Source organism: Mastigoproctus giganteus, chromosome 3 (assembly GCF_048544385.1).
Source record: "Mastigoproctus giganteus isolate SK-2022 chromosome 3, ASM4854438v1, whole genome shotgun sequence".
Lineage (NCBI taxonomy): Eukaryota > Metazoa > Arthropoda > Arachnida > Uropygi > Thelyphonidae > Mastigoproctus > Mastigoproctus giganteus.
The window spans coordinates 255348585-255370693 of NC_143577.1; the positions used below are offsets into that span (position 1 = coordinate 255348585).

The 22109-nt window shown below is 35.7% G+C and overlaps 1 protein-coding gene across 1 annotated transcript in view; it reads right to left on the bottom strand.

The window, feature by feature from the left end:
- Window positions 1–22109, bottom strand: part of Chc (clathrin heavy chain) — a 496589-nt gene that overhangs the window by 273428 nt on the left and 201052 nt on the right. Inside the window, exons 9-10 of the mRNA XM_090369802.1 lie at window positions 20802–21002; window positions 4191–4283 (exon numbers count right to left, since the gene is read on the bottom strand). Coding sequence (XP_090225928.1) covers window positions 4191–4283; window positions 20802–21002 — 294 coding nt within the window. The remainder of the gene's footprint in view (window positions 1–4190; window positions 4284–20801; window positions 21003–22109) is intronic.

The following is a 22109-nucleotide window of genomic DNA, read 5'->3' on the forward strand; positions in this document are numbered from 1 at the left end:
TCCCTGACCTTTCCGCATCCTCCGTATTTGGTGGTCACAGGCTTGAACCCTGGTCTAATCAAGAAGCGTGTGCTACGCACTGCTGCTCCTGCCCACCTGGCTATGGAGGTGCAGGCTTATTGCATCTTGCAGTACGATTGGTGTCTTTTGAGGTTATGATGGGCATCGTGGGGATCCAATTTTCCTTACACTGGGTAAGTACCATAGGTACAGTTCTAAAACTGTTCGCAGGCCAGCCACTAGATAGTCCAATGGACTGAACTTATCGTTAACTCTCTAGGAGGCATCCAGATCAGCTAGTGTATAATCTCGCTGTCTCTACTCTCCTAGACAGTTCCTGGAGGGAGTTCCTAGTAGTGTGTATGCATGGAGACACTGTCAAGGAGCTGTGTATATTCTTGCTGTGCATACACCATATCCAAAAATTTCCTTACATCACACAGCACATCCCCACCATTTATTACTACTGAATACATCATGAATACCCAAACTAATAGAACAAACTTATCTGCAAAAAGATCTAAACCTCCAAAAACACTTCCTTCTACATTTAACAAATATATGTGGTCTCAGTTCCAATCTCAATGATATCCATTTCCAGTTAGTCTACCAAGCCAGACTTTATTTTTCTAACAGAATCCCAATTATCGAATGATTCAACACTGCTCATCTCGGTTGTAATAATTATATGATTTCTTTCACTTCAAAGGTGGTATTTGCGCATACATCCATTCTGCTGTTCCATGTCAGAGACTCCCATCTTTTCAACCTTCACATACTTAAAATCTTTCTATCCCATTCCATCAAATACATCCCTTGCCTCTACATGCTCCCAACTCTACTAATCATTTGGAATTCTGACTTCCATTCTTTGAATCTTGACTTTCTCCAGTCCAACTTTCCTAACAGTGAGGTAATTTTCCTTGGTGATTTTAATGTTCATACTCCAGCAGTCTTCTGTTTTCTTCTCACACAAACTCAATTGATTGAGATGCTCAGGATTTGCAGTTACTAATGACCTTGCACAGATTGTTCGTTTACCTATCAGAATGCCAGACGATCCTAATCACACAGCTAACACCATTGATCTTTCTCAAGAAAACTCTTCCAGGTACACGGATGAGCTCTCTCTCTCTCTCATGTTATCAGTAATATTTACTTTTAAAATTTATACTGAGTACACCTAATTCTGTTTTTGCACAAACTTTTTTTACACGAATTTGATTTAACATGAATTCAAAATAAATATTTCATTCTCTTTTTACGCTAGTCATTTTGATTTAACACGATTTCTATGAATTTTTTTTGCCTAAATTCTAAGAAAAGTTTTTTTTATTTGTGGCATATTAGTATCATTTCTATATTACACGCACCAACAGATTGGATAACAGCTAGTGTATGCGTTTTGAAACGCGTGCTTTTGCTTACCAATGTGTACGTCTAGGTATCTATGAATCATCGTTTTTATTGAATTTGGTGCACATCTACGGTATTCGTGCATTGTATCTTCGGAACACATGTAGTAGTAAGCTCTATTTCAAACTGAAAGAATCTTTAGTGAAATTTGTGCACATAAATTTATTAATTTTGCTGATAGTCAATAAATTGTAAGTTTGCAAATTTTTCATACCTTTTTTTATTAATTATAACTGAGATATTTTTCGGTAGCCCTTATATAATGTCGAATAATTCACCTATTACCAAAATGAAAAGGAAAGTGATTTCTTCGGAACTTAAAATTCAAATTTTAGATTGTCTTGCAACTGGACAAGGGGCTACGTCTGTAGGAAAGCATTTTGGTGTACATGAAGCTACCGTAAGAACTATTAAGAAAAATGAAGCTGCAGTTAGGAAGTCGGTATGTTCTGGAACAAAAGTAAGTGTTAATTCATCATCATATACAAGAGATATTGTCAAGGAAAAAATGGAAAAGGCCCTGGTAATATGGATAGAAGATCAGTCACAAAAAAGAGTACCAGTAGATGGAAATGCCATCAAGCAAACAGCACTAAGAATTTACAGACAGATTAAAGAAAAGGAGCCAAGCACTTCATCTCAGTTAAACAGAAAGTATGAATTTTCTGCGAGTACAGGGTTTCTTAAAAGGAATGCTCTTCATAATATAAAAATTAAAGGTGAAACTGCATCTGCAGATGAATCGGCTGCCAAAGTATTCCCGCAGGAACTTGAAAAAATTATTGAAGATAGAGGATACACTCCTGATAAAGTGTGGAATGCAGATGAAACTGGTTTCTTCTGGAAACCAATGCCGAACAGAACGTCATGTAGCCAAATCGCAGAAAACTGCTGGTGGTTTTAAGGTAGCTAAGGATCGTGTGACATTATTTTCCTCTAACGCTTCAGGAGATCGTATGTTGAAACCACTGCTGGTAAATCGAGCCCTAAAAACCCACGTTCAATGAAAGGTGTAGATATCAATAAACTGCCTGTTCACTGGATAGCAAACAAGAAGGCCTGGGTGACCACTACTATTTTTACAGAATGGTTCAACAAATGTTTCGTCCCAGAAGTCAGACGTTATATGAATTTGAAAGGTCTCGAATTTAAAGTTCTTCTGATTCTTGACAATGCACCTGGCCATCCTGTCTTGGAACACCCAAACGTATAAATTTTATTTCTGCCACCTAATACTACATCTTTGATACAACCGCTAGACCAAGGTATAATTGCGACAATTAAAACATACTACGTAAAACAAATATTCCAACACGTTTTGGACAGACTGAATGATGAAACACTAACAGTCATTGATGTGTGGAAGAAATTCTCAATTATGGATTGTATCAATCAAGTTGGATTAGCATTAACTGAATTAAAACCAGCAACTTTAAATGCGTGTTGGAAAGCGGTTTGGCCATAATGTGTAAAAAGCAAAGATCCCATCATCCCTAATACGACCAAATTTCCCACATCATTACAATGGCACACAAAATTGGTGGAGAAGGATTCGATGATCTATCGTTTGAAGATATTGATGAATTGTTAACCAATAAAGCCCTAAGCGAAGCTGAAATATTAGAGGTTGTCCTTGGGACTCCTTATCCCACAGAACGTAGTGATAATGAAGAAAATGATCCTGTTCTAAATGCAGATTTAATAAAAGAAGGTCTGGATCTGGCCAGAAAATTAGGTAATCATTTTGTCAAACATGACCCTAATGAGGAACGTGCTGGGAAGTTTCAACATGAACTGAAGTTGTTGACAGCCTCTTACAGAGAATTATATAATGGCCTAACCAAAACGAACACGATTAATAACTGAATTCGTTCGTAAAACCGGTGAAACATCAGCACCAAAGGAGACTCGTGCTGATTTTGCTCAAGAGATCACAGAAAGAATTTCATAAACAGAGGAAGAAGACGATGTCCACAACATTTCTAGTGACATTCCAGTTGTACGCAAACGTATGCGCTGTTTATTATCAGAAAGTGAAAATGAATAAAATCTTATGTGTAAAACAGATTTTTGTTCATGAAGAATTTTTTTTCATTTCATATGCATACAAATTTACTTTAATACATTTTCATTACATATTATTACATGTGTATTTTGTTGAAATAAAATAATAAGCTTAAAACGAATATTTTTATGTGTTTTTTTTAAATTATTTTTACTGATTTTTTTAGATCCGGAACCAATCTTCTTTTCTTCCATAAATACAATGTCTTTTTTTACACGAATTTTTCAGGAACATATCTATCATGTAAAAACAGAATTAGATGTATATTCAATCTCAAATATTGAAATAAAATAACACTTAATATCTCAATTAGTGGGATGATTTATCCATATTTCATTAAAAAAAATGTTCTTTGTAAAAACATGTGTCCTCTAAATTAGGGGTGTGTGGAGGGGGGGCCCTCAAATGGGGAACTAGATCTAGATAATAAACACTCACACCAAACAAGAATTACCTGGTGAACCAACACCATAGATGACACTTCCCACAGTGGGACATTTCTCATTTGCTTCTAGGGAGTGCATTTGGGATTTTGCATCTGTTACTGCATTTTTGGACACTAATATATGCCTCAAGAATAGGGCACGCATCTCTTTGGTAATTTAAGTTTAGTTGTTGTTTACTGTTTACTGAATACTGTTTTAAAATATATGTTACCAAAAGATAAAATATGTTTAAGATATCTTATACTGTACAACTGCTAACTTGCCTTATTTGGTACATTGGCTCGAAGATAAACTGATAATGCTAGAGTTGGATCAACTTGCTTTACCAAATCTCCTAGTTCCTCACTGCACTCCAACTGAAATAAAAATTAAAAACTGAGTAAGCAGAAAAATTCCATAATAAAGTTTATCAAATAATAGATACTAAAAGTTGAAGGGCTGTTCAAAAATACAAACATATATGCAGCAAAATTATATACAGTAAAATCTTGTTAATACAAACTGTTTATACAAAGTACTCGTTTATATGAAGCACACACACCATTCCCCTGCGAAAAGATAGGCTTTTCTATGTAAACATATTCGTTTATTACAAAAATTCGGTTAATATTACAAAGTTCATTTTCACCTCATGAGAAAAAAATTGTCATTTTGTAGGTTTAATACAAATCTTAGCAGTGCGATCCGATTACTGACCCCTGCCACCAGCTCCCTACTTCCCAAAGGATGGCACTGACTTGTTAGAAATTAGCTTTGTGTAAACAAAAGCAGTTTATGATAGCTACAATGTCAAGTGCACTCTGAGAAACATCTTTTTGAAGGATGAGTTGCTAAATAACAACATAATAAAAAGTTTTTCTAAGTTGTTTAGATGTACTCCCTCGCTCCCCATGGGAATAAGGTCAGTTGCAATTATTACCCAAGTTCAAAGAGTCTTTTGCTATCATATACAGCAATCTATTTTTTGTGCCATTTTATCTGAGTTGATGTCTTTTGCAGAACTTGTCTTTTGTTTATATTAAATCTTATCTAAAGTGTTATGGCAAAAAAACATAGATGGACAAAATGAAACCAGGAAATTAAACTAAAAATTATACAAGAGGCTGATAGGATGGAAAGAAGCAAAACAGACATTGCAAAGGAATGCAACATCCCTTTACCTACTTTATCTACAATACTGAAAAAGACTTGAAGTGCGTGACACTGGAGCAGATATGAAAAACAGGAAACAAATTCGTGGTGCAAAACACAAGGAGCTTGAAACAAAACTGAGTGGTATCAAAAAATGCGTGCATCTAATTTGCCAATATTTAGTCCAATTTTGCAAGAAAAGGCAAATTATCTAGCTCAGCAACATGGGATTAAAGACTTCAAATGCAGTAGTGGCTGGCTCCAAAGATTTAAAGACAGGAATAACTTGGTTTCGCAAAATGTTTGTGGTGAGTCTGGATTAGTCGACAAAGAAAAGGCTACAGACTGGTTGTGTTCCATACAGTCCATCCTTAAAAAATATGAGGCAAAGGATATTTTTAATCTTGATGAGACAGGTTTATTTTATAATTTCCTGTCAAACAAAACATTTGCTGTTCGAAGAGATACTTGTCATGGTGGAAAATTAAGTAAACAAAGACTCACTATTCTGTTATTCTGCAATTCAGATGGCAGTACAAAACTACACCCACTTGTGATTGGTAAGTTTTCCAAGCCAAGATGTTTTAAAGCAGTTAACCAACTTCCCTGTGATCGTGAGGCCAATAGAATGCTTGCCTTACGGTCAAAATTTTTCAGTCTTGGTTATCAAATTTGGACAGAAGAATGGCTTCAGAAAAAAGGAACATTTTGATGATTCTAGACCGCTGTACAGCACATTTTGCCGGGACACTTAAGTTGACAAATATACGGCTGTTGTTTTTAACCCCCCCCCCCCAATACCACCAGTTTAATGCAATCACTGGATCAAGGCATTATTTATAACCTCAAGAGAGCATATAGAGCCCACCTGATAAGGTACTTGATCCGAAACATAGGCGGGAACAATTTCCAGCCAAATTGGAATGTCTTGGATGCTATCTGTAATCTTGTTATTGCTTGGGAAAGTATTACATAAAGTGTAATAATCAACTGCTTCAGAAAGAGCGGCTTTGGAGAGAACATCGAAAAACATGGTCCAACAGATAAATGTGATAGCAACGGTGAGGAATGGAGGAATTTGAAGGAGCATATGGATTTTGTTGGCAAATTTCAGGAGTTTGTGAAGGTGGATGATGAAGTTGCTACCACTGCAATGCCAACAGAAGAGCTGCTGTTTTTGTTACCATCAACAGCGAAAGTAAAGAAGTGTGCATATTGCCATCTAAAAAAGATGCCCAAAATGCATTGAACATAGAGAATGTGATGGCCTGCAGTAACATTGATAAAGAAACAACTACAGCTAGTAGTCGACTTATGACCAACTTCCGTTCTGACTGACAGGTCGTAAGTTGGCCATATATTTATTAACAGTATTTTTTAACCTTTCTAATCTTTAATTTTTCATTTTAAATACAGTAATGTTTTTATCTTTTACTTAGTGATACTGTACATACCTTCGTTTCTACGCCTAGGCTCTCTCTCTCTCTCTGAGGTTAAATTCAAACCTTCTCTACATTTTAATTGGTTTATTATTCATACTGTTTATAAAAATACAAAACTACAATCTATAATTATATCGTACATAATGTGAAAAATAACTGTACATAATGTACTATAAACACAAAAATACAATCTAAAATTAATGTAAAAATTAATACAAATGAAATTCACAAAATCAATTTTTAATCTTTGCTTGTGCTGGGTTGTGGATCGTCAGGGTCATGTTCTTGGGTTGAGGTAGATGTTTTCTTGATTAGGAACATGCTGGGCTTTGTTTGAACAGTTTTTCTTTTTTTCTTCATATATCTCATGATAGCAACACAGCATCTTGAATGATACTTTCAACCTTTGTAAATCATTCGACATTAGGGTCCATTGCTTCGAAACTGGCAAGAGCTTTATTCAGTTGCGAAAAAGAAGCGGATAAACCCTTTGCAGTGAATTTCTTTTCTGGCTCTTCTTCCTCTCTCACTTTTTCTTGTACCACTCTGTGCTTCCAATTCAATCAAATCTTCACCCGAAAGTTCTTTTATCTCGCAATCTAGCAACTCCTCTACGCTTTCTATTTCACATTCTAATTTAAGATTTTTTGCAAGTTTAACTATTTTTTCTGTAATCACTTCCAGCTCCTCTCCTTTCTCAGATCCTTCAAATGTAGTATTCACATAACATTTCAGACACTTTTTCCAAATTCCCGACATACAATTCTTTGTTACACATTCCCATGCGGTCAAAATATTCTTGATACACTGAAGAATATTGTACTGCTTCCAAAAGTCTTGCAAAGATAAATCAGCATCAGAATCTATCGCTTCGATGGCTTGTGCTAATGTTGTTCTGAGATAGTAAGCCTTGAAATAGCACCCTGATCCATGGGTTGAATGAGCAATTGTGTTAGGTGGCATAAAAACCACTCTAACATCATGAAGGTCGTCCAGATGAGGGGGGTGGCCAGGGGTATTGTCCATAAACAAAATCTTGAAAGGGATACCTCTCTCCACATAATATTCACGAGCCTGGGGAACGAAGCAGTTCATGAACCAGTCTTTGAACAGTGCTTGAATCATCCAAGCTTTAGGGTTTGAACGGTAGTAAATGGGCAGTGTATGCTTAAATGCACGAGGGTTTTCTGAATGATAAATGAGAAAAGGCTTCAGCTTAAATCCATGGCATTCCCACCAAGCAATAAAGTTAACCGATCCTTAAAAGCTTTGAATCCTGGCATCTTTTTGCTTCTTGGTGTATGTACGTACGATTAGGTTTCCCTTGCAAGTCGGTTTCATCTATGGTGAATATTTGTTCCAGTAGATAACCTTCTTTGATTAAAGAGTCGAAACTATCAACGAATTTTTTGGCTACATCTTCATCTCCACTTCCTGCTTCTCCTGTGACATGTACATTATGCAAAGCAATTTTTTTTTTTTTTTTTTTTTAAATGCTTAAACCACCCAGTCATCATCATCAGCCGTTTTCAATCCACTGCAGGATGAAGGCCTCTCCAGCAACTTTCCAGTTCCTTCTGTTTTGAGCACTGGACATCCATTTACTACCCACAAACTCATGAATTTCATCTATCCATCTCCGCCTTTGTCTTGCAGGTTTTCTTCTAGCTCCTCTTGGATACCATTCTGTTATTTTCTTAGTCCATCTGTCATCATGTCTTCGAGCTATGTGTCCTGCCCAAGACCATTTTAGTTCTTTAGTTTTGATAAGAATGTCCTTTACTTGAGTTTGTTGCCTAATCCATGTGTTTCTCTTCTTATCTAACAGTCTGATTCCCAATATGATTCGTTCCATTCTTCGCTGTGTAGTTCTCAGCTTCTCTTCCATTCTTTTGGTGAGTGCCCAAGTTTCACTTCCATAAGTCATGGTGGGGAGTATACATTGGTTCATTATTTTACATTTCAGACAAACTGGGATATTGCTCTTCAGTATGTGACTATATTTCCTGAATGCTATCCATCTAAAATTTATTCTTCTCTTGACTTCCAGCCATTTATCATTATTACAGCTAATAACTTGTCCCAGATAAGTATATGACTCCACCTTTTCAATTACTGCTCCTTCAATCATTATTTCCCTTTCTGTGGCATACTTGTTCATCATTACTTTTGTTTTAGCCATATTCATCTTTAGTCCAAAATCCTTACTAGCTGTGCATAACTGATTAAGATTTTCCTCTAATTCTTTGGGATCATGGCTTATGACCACAATGTCGTCTGCAAATCGTAAATGGTTTAGGTACTCTCCGTTCACATTGACTCCTTTCTGCGACCAGTCTAATCTTCTGAAAGCTTCCTCAAGGGCAGCAGTAAACAGCTTCGGAGACATTGTGTCTCCTTGTCGAACTCCTTTCTCAATTTTAAATTTCCTACCGTCTTTGTCTAGTCTAATAAAGGAGGTAGCACTCTCGTATATTTTCTTCAAAATCATAATATATGGGGTATCAATGCCTTGTCTTTCCAGTGCCCGAAACATTGCCTTATGCTGTATGGAGTCGAATGCCTTTTCATAATCCACAAATGCCAGGCATAATGGTGTTTTATATTCATTTGCTTTCTCCATTAGCTGTGATATTACGTGAAGGTGATCCATAGTTGAGAATCCTGTCCTAAAGCCAGCTTGCTCTTTCAGTTGATTCTCATAAAGTATTCTTTCTAATCTGTTAGTAATGACCCTTGTGAACTTGTAGATGTGGGATAACAAGCTAATTGGTCTATAATTTCCAATTTATCTCCTTTCTTATGCAGCAAAACTATTATTGCATTATTCCACTGCTTAGGCGTCACACCTTTTCTAATGCACTTTGTGAAGAGCCTTGCCAGTTTGTGTTATGTCTCTTCCTCCCAATTTTAACAACTCGACAGTAATTTCATCTTCCCCCAGGGCTTTCTGATTCTTCATTTTCTTCAATGCATGTTCTACCTCATCAGGAAGAATATTGGGTATGTCGTATGTGTTGCTACTTTGCAATCCATCTTCCCCACTGCTGACATCATTCCCCTGCTCCTTGTATAATTCTCTATAGTAGTCTTCTGCTATTTGAATTATGCCTTCTCTGCTGTTTATAAGTACATCATCGCTATTCTTCAGTTTCAGTATCATTTGTCTTTCTGTATTACTGCTCATGGCTGCTGATTTAAATCCTTTGTTTTCCCTTAATGCTTGTTCTACTTTTCTTGTGTTAAATCTTCTTATGTCCTCTCTGAGTCTCTTTCTAATGGCTTTGCATAACTCAGTATACTCAATTTTCTCCCTGTCAGTGTTTTTCTTGCTTTTCATTTGTCGTCTTCGGTTCATCATGAGAAGTGTTTCTTGACTAATTTTTTCTTCTTTGGATTTCTTTTTCCCTATAGGTTTCTTGGGCTTTATCACTTTCAGAAAGTTGTAATATTCTGCCTTCATACTGCTGGATAACTTTCATTTTACACTCTAAATCAATACTTTTCCTTGACTTCTTAGCTGACGTATATATAGATGAAGGCATTTTCCTTTTACTATGGGGTATTTCAGTAGAATTTTAATTAATACAACACACGCAACAGATGCTTGAAAGCGACTGAGTGTATGTGAGAGAGCGACTGTGTGTATGTGCCTGGTGGTGTCCTCAGGCCTCCCATCATCGATGTGCCTCCTCACCTGGGTTATGGGTGTCCTCAGTAGTGACTTCCTGATTTATTATTAATTTATTATTTTTTTGTGGTCGTAAGTGTGGCCGGTCGTAAGTCGACGACCAAGTGTATTGCATTTGATAATGTCTGTGCTGTAGTTAAGAATGCATATAGGACAAAAACTGTGCAAACAACATTGGATTCTTTCTTTAAATTAGATTAATTTATTAAAAAGTTAATGGTTTTGTATGTCTCTTTTTATATTAAGATTGTAATTATTTTTACTGTGATACTAAAATATTGTAACCACTGGATCAAGAAAATATTGTATACATCAAAATATATACTGTACAATATTTTCATTCCCGATAATTGTTTTTCCTCTTAGTTTATCATACAAATAAAATAAAATCTTAAAAAAAAAAAAAGTTATTCCTATTACTGTATTGTTCGACAAGGCTTTTGTTTTTATTTTTAATATCATTTATTATTATTCTTAGATACATAGTAGATAAATAAAAAAAAAAACCCAGTAAAATTGACACTTTTGGGGGACCTCATTACTACAAAAGTGAAAATTTAGGTCCCTTGAACTTTGTATTAACGAAATTCCACTGTAGTGGGGAACAATCAAACACTTAACTATGAAGTCAAAAATGAAACAAAATAGTATAATATCAAGAAATAGGTACATTTCTTATCCAGCAACCTCAATATTTTCCATCAAGAGAATGGCTGCAGAGTGAAAGGGTTCCATACTGCTCACGAAGTTCAGTTGCATATATATTTTTGCAACCATCAAACAAATGGAAATTAAAGCCTAGAATACCAAATTTTAAGGAGTTGAGTCCACCCTTATATAACTGGAACAAGGAAAACTCCACAATGTCAGTAAGACAGTAGATTTTTTTAGACAAAGTTATGACAAATCAACTACACAAAATGATTAAAAGAAATTTCATTCATTCATTCTGTGTAATTCTCAAAGAAAAATTTCTTCATTTTGTGCAATTCATTTGTTATAAATTTGAAAGGAGATCCAGAATCTCACTGACATTGTGAAGTTTCCTCTTTCTTTTAATTACTCTATTTATATAGGGGTGTGATCTTTTTAAGATTTGGAATTATTGATATTAAACTTTATTATTTTCCATATGATCAATGGCTACAAGGATATCATATGCTCTTTTTTCCTGACATCAATTTTAGGGGATTTACAGTTTAACACTAGTACCACCAGCTAACAAAAGTACCTGAAGCCACTTTGCCAGTCATTTTTACTGCTATGCATAAAATAGACTTCAGTTGCTTACGTTTTGTTTTAATGTTTAGCTGCTTAATTCTTGTAATAAAATGTTGAAAACATTTTATTATAAGCACTGATATAAAGTAACTGGCAACAGTACATAGTGTTGCATTCAAGCAATACAAATTAAAGTAATATTTCTGAGAGCAAAAATTAACACAACTTTGCCTAGGAAATAAACAGAAGTTTAAAAATTTGTACAATTTAAACAAATGAGTTTTTTCAATGATTCCTGTACACTTTTACACACATTGCACATTTCTGTAGTTATGTTTGTCTTACATCACCTAATTTGGTATTGACTTTTCCTGTCATTTCTTTACTAAACCCAAGTGTTAATCCTAGACCTAATATATTATAAAAGATGTGAACCCACCATCTACATGAACCTGCTTTTGTTAAATTTTTTAAGCCTAAAACTCCATTTGGCCTAAAACTTCAATCCTGCGCTTTGTTCATTGTTACTGTCAGGATTCTTTGTAACACTTGTATGAAGTATACTCAAGATTATGACATTTTCATTTTCTTTGGCCTGAATTCATCAGAGCAATCAAGTTTGTAAACCGAAGTGAAATATAATTCTGCCATCTTTTCACATGATTTATAGTTCACACTATAGTGGTATTTTTTTTTTTTTTGGATTACTTTCTTTTTTAATTCAAAACTGGTACAAGAAGTTATCAGTGGTTAACTTTCTACCTCTTTCAAAAATGTTCCCGCTAGTTTTGGGATGACGTATTCAGAAAGTAGTTGACTAGCTAGGCACAAGTCTTTCCCCAAATAAGGATAGCCATTAGAGTTTTTTTTTTTTTTTTTTTTTTTTTTAGAAGTTATCAGCTGCCATCCAAAACTTCATACCAAATTTGTCTGGGTTTTTGGCCATATACTGGCATCTGGGTGAATTGGCATCTTGCTTTAGTTGCTCATCTACTGTAATGTTTACTCCAGATATATAGCAAGCTTTACAGTTGGAAATAAAATTTCCACCATATTTCTGAAGATAAAGTAAATTCATCATTTCACAGACACTTTAACTTCCTTGAACTTATGAATTTTCATGTCATATCTTATGAACCACTTAATTTCATTAAGTTGTTACGTGACATTGTATCATGAAAAAAATTGAGACCCCATACAGCTGTCCACAAACTACCCAGTTCAACTGCCTTCGCAGTTCAATTTCAGTGCAGTTCTGTATGTGTTTCATCACTGGGGTGTCTATAAGTAAACAAAACACTTATCACAGAATCCATACACACATTATCTTGCATAAGGATTATTTGAATTTCTTCTAGTGCCTGGGTTTCCAAACTGTGGATTGCGACCCCCCTTGGGGGTCGCAAAGTGTTTTCTGGGGAAGTCGCCGTGGTTATTTTTAGTTGCAATTATTTTTATAGGAAATTTCGCCACTAAGGTTTTCAACACTATTTCAATATGGCTACACTGCAATATTCTACTAGTGGTTGTAACACTGATTTTTGATAAATGAAAGGAAGTGACTTAAGGTCCACTGCAGCAGATACAGGTAACCCTCATACAACATGGTAGTTAGGTTCCTATAAAGTGACTTAAGGTCCACTGCAGCAGATACAGGTAACCCTCATACAACATGGTAGTTAGGTTCCTATAAAACCTAGTGTTGTGCGAAACAGTGTTATACGGGACTAAGAAAAAGTACAAAAAGGGGAGGGTTACATTCCAAAAGCTAATAAAAATAATACGACTATTTCATTAATAAAATATTAGCAGAACTAACAAAAATATATAATTCATTTAGTGTATCTTCTGCTCTCTTTAAAAAAATCAGTAATCTGGTTTTGTTTACTTTTGCTTGATAAATCTTTGTGAATTTCATCATATGGACTAAGCATTTTTGAAGCTCCCTTTTGAACTTTGGGTTCCTTTCATTCAAGAATCTGCATTCAAAAAATAAGATTTTAATTGCTCAGCTAACTTTATACCTTCCCATATGCTTTTTAGTGTAAAATTTGGAAGTTTAGAATTTCTGTGCTATCATCCTCTGAATTGATTTGGTTTTACCTCCTTTGCCATTTCCACAAAATGTGCTCTGCTGGCCTCTTTTTCTACAAGTAGTTCTTGAACGTCTTCAGTAATCATATCTTTTTATTTTTTTAGTAGCATTGGTGACTAAGGCCATATTGCTCTACGTACTGTCTATAAATTGAGTGTGTCCCGAGGTCAATTTTCTGTTTTGATGGATGAAAAACCATGCTGCCTTCGCCTGACCAGCTCCGCCAGACCCATAACTCCCCCCCCCCCACCAACAGGATTTTCCACCTCAGGACTTTTCCACCCTGTGTGGGGGAGGAGGGTGATTCTATCAACTATGCTACCCACAAGGGATTCAGTAGTCATATCATAAAACCTTCCCCTCCTACCAATGTAGCAAGTTCTACTATCGCACCAATTCTGTTTTCTGCTTATTCGACCGTATTTCCTGAATGGACTGACTCTGGCCATACATTTTTCCACATGCATTTAACATTGATGGTTTTACTTCTTTCAGCAATAAAGCTACGATTCTGATACAGTCCACAATTGAGAAATGTTTCTGTACCTCCATTATTTCAATAGATTTGGAATAAATGTTTTCCAAAATCCACTGCAATGATTTTCTGACATAATGAATTTTAAAGGTGGATATAATGCCTTGATCTAATGGCTGAATGAAAGAAGTTGTATTAACCTAGTACAAATGCAGTGGTAGGAACATAACTTCAATGTTTGGATGGCCTGCCGCAATATTCAAAAGAAATAATTTTTTTTTTTTTTTTTTTGGACTAGCGACAGTGGGGATTCAAAAAGAGTGGAAATTTTGAAAAATTATATCGAACATACAGTAATAACAGGGTTTTCCCCTCAACAAAAGCTCAAAAATAACCCTGTAATGCAAGGTTTGCCAAAATTCTCTAACCGTGTTAGAGTGAAACTGTGTTATATAAGTACAGTGTTGTGCGAGGATTGCCGCAATTTATCAATTGTGTTAGAGTGAAACCATGTTGTAGAAGTACCGTGTTATACAGGGGTTGCCTGTACTTAAAAAATATTAAAATCCCGCCATGTTCATACATATTAAACATTTTATATTATTTTAATTATTTTATTTTTTTTTTTTTTATGAAAAATCCCAAACACGAAAGGTATCAAAACCTATATAGTACTTAGTACCGTGCATGGGTTGAAGGAGAAGTATGGAGGGAGGGGGATTGGCGGGCCCTTAATATTTTTTCAAATTTCTGCTGCAGCGAACCTTGATTCACTCCCTAAAAATAAAATATACAAATGCAGTTATCATTAGAATAAAATTCTGTTACAAATAGTAAACTGAAAAAAAATATTCACTATGATGCAAAATTCAATATCAAAATTCATTTTTAATGAGTGTCTCAATGTGTGAATGACAGACTGTCAAATAGGGACCATCGAATAAAGGTGAGTTGCTCTCTTAATGCATTTGATCTTCAAATACATTAAGAGAGCATATGTTTTGCTGATGCCGCCATGTTTGCAATGATGTAATTCAATAATGTCCACGAGGAACCATCTAATGCAAACTGGCACGAACTTAGTTTGCCAAAGGTCAACCACCTTTAGTTGGAACCATGATAGAAACCAGCCACTCGATGTCGAGTGTGGGTTAGCTACTGCTTGCACTTTCTAAAATCTAAAGAGCGTCAGTAGGTCATCATCAGTCTGTGCTAAATCCATACCATGGAGAAAAAAATGTAAATATATCAGAAGACTATCTAAAATTTGGCTTTACCACCTTAATCAGCAATGGCATAGAGAAGCCAATGTGTTTTGTGCAATGTTGTTCTCAGTGCTGAATCTATGAAATCTTAAACTGAAATGTCACTTAGAGACAAAGCATTCAGAACATACTAAAAAGGATTTGGAGTTCTTTCAATGCCATGAAACTGGTCTCAGACGCCAGAGACTTGATCCAACAGGAAGTTTTCAGCAACAGAGCACAGCAGCAGTACAAGCATCATATTGGATCTGCAGAACAATTCCTTGGCATGTAATTTGTTTTATGAAAAATTGCTGACTCAGTTCTGGTGTGCTCTGTATCAGTCATATCCAAATGTCACCACGCTTGCCTTTCGAGTTTTACTTCCATTTGTCTCTACACATCTCTGTGTAGAGATGTGTAGAGACTCTACACAGAGATGTCTACACATCTCTGTGTAGAGTGGATTTTCAATGCTTCTTCATATCAAAACAAAGGCAAGAAACAGACAATGTTGAGGATGACATGAGGTTGGCTTTAACAAACACTCAGCTGCAAAAAAAAATTTTGAACCTGGTTGCCCAGACGCAAGTACAACCATCACTTTAAATATTAGGTTAGAATTATATTCTGAAAAAATCTATTTTAATGTGTTCTTTACCCTATTAAAATGACTTTTTATGCAAATGTGGCAGGGGTTGCAGGTTACTTGGATATTATAAAAGGGGGTTGCAACTCGAAAAAGGTTGGGAAACACTGTTCTAGTGCATGTCCAGCTGAAGCCCCACCAAATTTTATAATTTCCCACATGTTCCCAGATTTTGAAGTGTTTGCTGCTCACTGACAAATATAGTTTTTACAATTAGATGTCATGTATTATCGTCTACAGCAGTGGTTCCCAAACTACTGAGATTTACGGACCCCTTCAAAATCAAAACATGTTTGCAGACCCCACCCTTCAAAAAAGCAAACCTAGTATGAACACTGGATTTTCTGAAAAGAAAATCAAGTTTAGCGTGTGAAACAACTAAACTTTATTCTTATTTTTATACAGATACATAATAATAACTTTATTTTTCATCAATTTGTTAAACATAGAATGAATAATTTGAAATATGTATACAATTATATACACTAATTGTATCCAAAATAAATAATGTTCTATGACGAAGTTCATTGTGATTCAATCGGTACATTTTTTAAGAAAATAAGCACATTACTTGATACCTTCTGAACGTTTCGCAGACCCATTGGAACTGGTCTACGGACTCCAGTTTGGGAAACACTGATCTACAGTATCACTTGATGTAAAAGGGATCAGAAGTATTATTTTCACTACTACTATATTCCTTGTCTTTTTCATTAGGAATCCATTCCTCACTTTCTTCTTCTCTAAGTTCATCTCCACTGTCCTCTCCAGACTTATTTTCAGATAGCTTTTCTAATTCCTCCAGCCATTTTGGAAACTGCTCTTAGGTAAGACCACAAGACCACCATATTTTAGTAACATAATCGAATAAGCAGTGTACAATTATTGAAATACCTTTCCATGTATAGAGTTTCACCCAAACTAAACTAAAATAGCTTGGCATAGCAATATACAGGGTGTTTCAAAAATACATGGCATAACTTTAGGAATGAGTTCCTCATATGTAGGCAATAAAAATATTTTATATCAACATAATTCTGGAAATGCTTGGTTCCCAAGTTATTAACCAGATTGTCTTATCTCCCGCAGTCAATTTCCTTCATCACAAAGTACTGACAAATTTCTGATGGTTTTCCATTCCGACCATGTACTCAAATCAGGAGCAAGCGGTATGCACTTTATGTATGGTTTGGTGGACAGCAATGCTCTGGAGGATCATCGTTTGTACCACGAAAGGTTCCCAAAACGAAGATGTCCAGACAGGAAAACGTTTGAAGGTATCCATCACCGCCTTTGTGAACATGGGACCTTTACAACTAGTGCTGCCGACAGAGGACGACCAAGATCTACAATTCCTGAAGTAGAGGGAGGAGATTTTGGATGTTGTGCATGCCACTCCTGGAATCAGCACACGCAGAATAGCAATGCAACTGGCTGTTTAACATTCGACTATTTGGAGAGTGTTGTGAGAACACCAACTGTATCCTTACCATCTGCAATGGGTACAGGCCTTGACACCAGCAGATTACCCTGCACGAGTAATGTTCTGCCAGTGGTTCTTGCAGCAGTGTGATACAACCCTCATTTTTCTGCCTTAGTGATATTCACAGATGAAGCACAGTTCACACGAGACAGAATCCAAAACTTTCACAATCAGCATGTAAGGGCTGAGGAAAACCCACATGCAATTCTTTCATCACATCAACAGCGGTTCAGCCTCAACATCTGGGCAGGTGTTTTTGGTGATAAGTTATTTGGGCCCCATGTACTTCCAAACAAACTCACAGAGCAGGCGTACAGAAACTTTCTGGAAAACAACATGCCTGATTTCTTGGACGACACACCACTGATCATTCGTCAACAAGCACACTTCATACACTATGGCGCTCCCACACATTTCAGCCACCTAGCCCGCAATTACCCAAATCGAAGGTTTCCTGGTCAGTGGATAGGTAGAGGTGGACCAACTGCCTGGCCTCCACTCTCACTGATTTAAACTCACTACATTTCTTCTTGTGGAGCCATTTAAAGTCATTGGTGTATTCGACTTCGGTAGCTGATGCGGAAACTTTCTGCAATCGAATTGTGGCAGGTTGTGAGACAATACGAAACATGCCAGAAATTTGGCATCGTCTTCGCGAGTCCATGAGACGTCGATGCGAGGCCTGTATTCAGGCAGAAGGTGGGCATTTTTGAACAATTACTATAAGACGATGTGAACAGTTAAGTGTCATAGACAGACCTTCAAAACTCGGAAACCAAGCATTTCCGGAACTATGTTGATATAAAATATTTTTGTCTACATATGAGGAACTCATTCCCGAAGTTATGTAGTGTATTTTTGAGACACCCTGTATAGTAGTAACTCCTACACATGCTCAGACCTTAAGCTTCATGCACAGGCATGTACACATACACACCTGGGCATGTACACACACACCTGGGCATGTACTTGCACAAACCATAAGGCGATTTGAATCACAAATGTTTATCACAGGGTAAACAAATGCAAAAACTTGATTAACTGATGGAAATTAGCTAATTTTAACAAAATTTTACAAACAGTCAAATTGACTGCTTTGGCAGTTTTAGGTATAGAACTAAAATTTTTAAAAAATTTCAAAGTTATTTGAAATTGTGAATACTGTAAGTTAATGGAAAGTTAGGAAATTTCATGGACTCACGCTTCTGTAGTTAAAAAGGCTACAAAATTGCAGCAGTTTAAAGGAAGCTAAAGGTCACACTGACCATTGTGGCAGTTCTAGTGTTAAAGTACAGTTGGTTGTAAATCTAAAGAGGAATCACCTAAGTTCTAACAGATCTCATGGCACTGGCTAACATCTCAGTGAAGAAAAAGCATTCGACAATCTTGTTACATAGGAGTCAACATCACATTCACCTTTAGTCTGCTCTTAAGTCTTGATTCATTACTGCTTAAGTATATTCTTATTTCTAAATACAATCTTACCTGACATGAATACAAGGTGTGACTATTAAATAATGAGGCTACTGCAATAAAATAAATATAATGAATTATTTCTTACCTTACAAGTTATCTCCTTTAAATTCCTTGGGCTTGCGCACGTGCGCACGCACACAGTTCCATGCATTTCTTCCAAGCACAGAATTTCTGGAAGTCATCTTCTGTAAGCCCTTTTAACACTTGTCATTTTTTTTTTTTATGAATGTCTTCAATGGACTGAAAGCAGGTCCCTACAAGTACACTTTTCAGTTTAGGGATGAAAAAAAAAAGTTGCAGACTATGTCTGGCAAGTAGGGTGCACGTTCTCACAGTGTATTGTGTACTAGAGCATTCAGCCATCCTTCCACAATTTGGGCCTCTTCCTTTGGATTTTTTCGCACAGCCTTGTTAGAACTTCAATGTAGTATGTTTGACTGACAGTCTGATTTGGTGGGACATATTCAATCATAAATTCCTTTAATATTGAAAAAAACAGTAAGCATGGTTTTCATTTTTTGTTTTGAAATCCTTGCTTTTTTTGTTCTGGGGATTGTTTTGTCTTCCATTGCACCGACATCCTTTAGTTTCTGGATCATACTGGAGCAGCCAATTTTCATCACAAGTAATTACAGTACTCAGTCTGGATCTTCTTTAATATTTTTCAAAAGATCTTCATAAGCTTGTAATCTTTTCATTCTTTGATCTATATTCAAAATTTTTGGCAATAGTAAAAGGTAAGGTAAATACTTAAACAACAATCACATCTTTACTCAGTCAACATATTCATTAGTTTTCATATATACTGGATGACTTGGTTGTTCATCTTCCACTGTCTCTTCCTTCTCAAAATCTTTTATGCCATTCAAACACGCAAGATCTTCACATAGTACATTCCCCATAAACGTGATGTGACAACTAATAATTTTCACTTGGTGCTGGAGTATTGTCTTGATGGAGCATGCAGCCATGTAAAAAATTTGAAGTTGATTTACTGTTTGATTCTTTAGTCTGTCATTTTTCTGGCAAATTGCAAAAACACAGGGCAATGAAACCTGTCTCACTGCAAAGCAAATAATCATGTTTGAACATGGCTTGATATACAGCTAGAAAAACATTCAAAGAAAAGGTCTTCCACATTATCTCTCTTCCTTTTAAAAATCTTTTATGCCATTCAAATAAGCAAGCTCTTTCCATAGTATCCTCCTCATAAATCTACTCTACTAAACTAATGTGTGGTGGAGAATGGTTCTGCATAAATGTCATTTCCTACACATTTGGGCAATGTCTGACTTCTAGATAAACAAGACTGTGAATTTGGAGTTAGTTTAATTTCATAAGATGTATTAAAAGGTGTACTGGCAAACTACAAAAACACAAGGTAATGAAAACTTGTCCTGCAAAGAAATGAAGTGTTGGAACATGACTTGGCAAACAACTAGGTCAATTTATGTGCCTTTGTTGCTGCACAGGTAGGGGTGTGTGTGTGTGTGTGTGTGTGTGTGTGTGTGTGTGTGTGTGTGTGTGGTCTATTTAATAGACCTACCTTTTATATAGAAATAATCCTAGTCTCATTTGCCACTCTTAAGAGAGTGGTGGCAAATAAGACTTCTTTTAATACAAAATTTCCTAGACAACAGTTGTTCTCACGCACACCATTTTGATATGGACGATTGTTTGATTAAATTAAAGATATCTAATGAAAATAAAAACAATTTTCCTTGAATAAATAAATTTTCTGTCTTACTTTAAATAGTCATTCTAGCAATTCTTTTTAAATTAAAATCCTTAATACATATTTTTTAAATTGACACCAATAATGAATGGGAAAAAAACATGTTCTGAGCTTATGTAGAGTTCATTAATCTTTAAAAAAAAATTTAAATGCAAAAATATATACTCTGCTAATTTCATTATCTTCCAATATTCACAAAACAAATCTAATCTTGATAACTATTATCCTATACCTTATCATCCTTCAGCCATTTCTCAAGAAGTTGCTTACGACCCTGCTGCAGTACTGGTCTACACAACTCAAGAGATTCAAATTTATTCAGCTGCCCTTGATCAAGAAGAATACCAAAATACTGAAGTAGAGGTGAAGTCTGACCAGGTTGAGTAGGGACTTGTTGAAATCTCTGAATAGTCTGAGGTGTGCGTAAAATACCCTGAAAAGCATTGTGAAAAGTATTTCTGCAGTTATATATATTAAATATAATTTTATATATATTAAATGTAAATTATTCATGCAACAAAATTTCTTCATGACACCTAATTTACAATCTAAAGCATTAACTGTAGCATCATTTAAAGTGTCATCTTGCTGTTATTTGGTTTTTAGGAGCATTAGCAACTAAGGCCATATTGCTCTGGGGATATGAGGTGGTCATTCCTTGACCTTTCCACATCCTCCATATTTGGTGGCATGGGCTCGAACCCCGGTCTAATCAAGAAGCGTGTGCTATGCACTGCTGCTCCTGCCCACCTGGCTACAGAGGCACCATGTCATCTTGCAAAAAAAAAAATGAACCATTTTCTGATGGTCAATTCATCAAAGACATTTTTAGAAATAACAGATTCTCATTTTGAAAATTAAGAAAAAAAATGAAATTAAAAGTGCTCTTCAAGATCTACAATTATCTCTAAATACTGTGATGTGAAGCATCAAAAAATGAGTAAAAATGTGAGCGAACATTGCATGCCCATATTACTAGTGGTGTGTCCTTTTCTTTACAACTGGATGAATCTACAGACGTCAGTGATACAGCTCAATCGCTCGTTTTTATTCGTATGGTTTTCAATGATTCTGCCACTAGAGAAGAACTGCTGGGTATGGTTTCATTAAAAGAAAGAACTAGAGGTCTTGATATATATTTAACACATTCAAAAATTTTATTGAAAAAATTAAATTACCACTATTTAAGCTCATATCAATAACAACAGATGGAGCCAAAGCAATGACAGAACATCTTAACGGATTCATCACATTGTGCCAAAAGATGGTGAATTCCCAGATTTTTTGAGTTACCACTGTATCATCCACCAATAAATTTTAGCCAGCAAAAGATTAAATTCTAAGTGTTATGGACATAGCTTTCAAAATCGTGAATTCCATTAGAGGACAATCTCTTCAAAGGAGACTTTTCAAAATGCAACTCGATGAAAATGAACCAGATCTGATATTACACACAGATGTGAGGTGGCCGAGTCAGAGTAAGTTTCTACATAGATTTCGAAATTTGCTGAATGAAATTAAAAAAATTTGATCAAAGGAG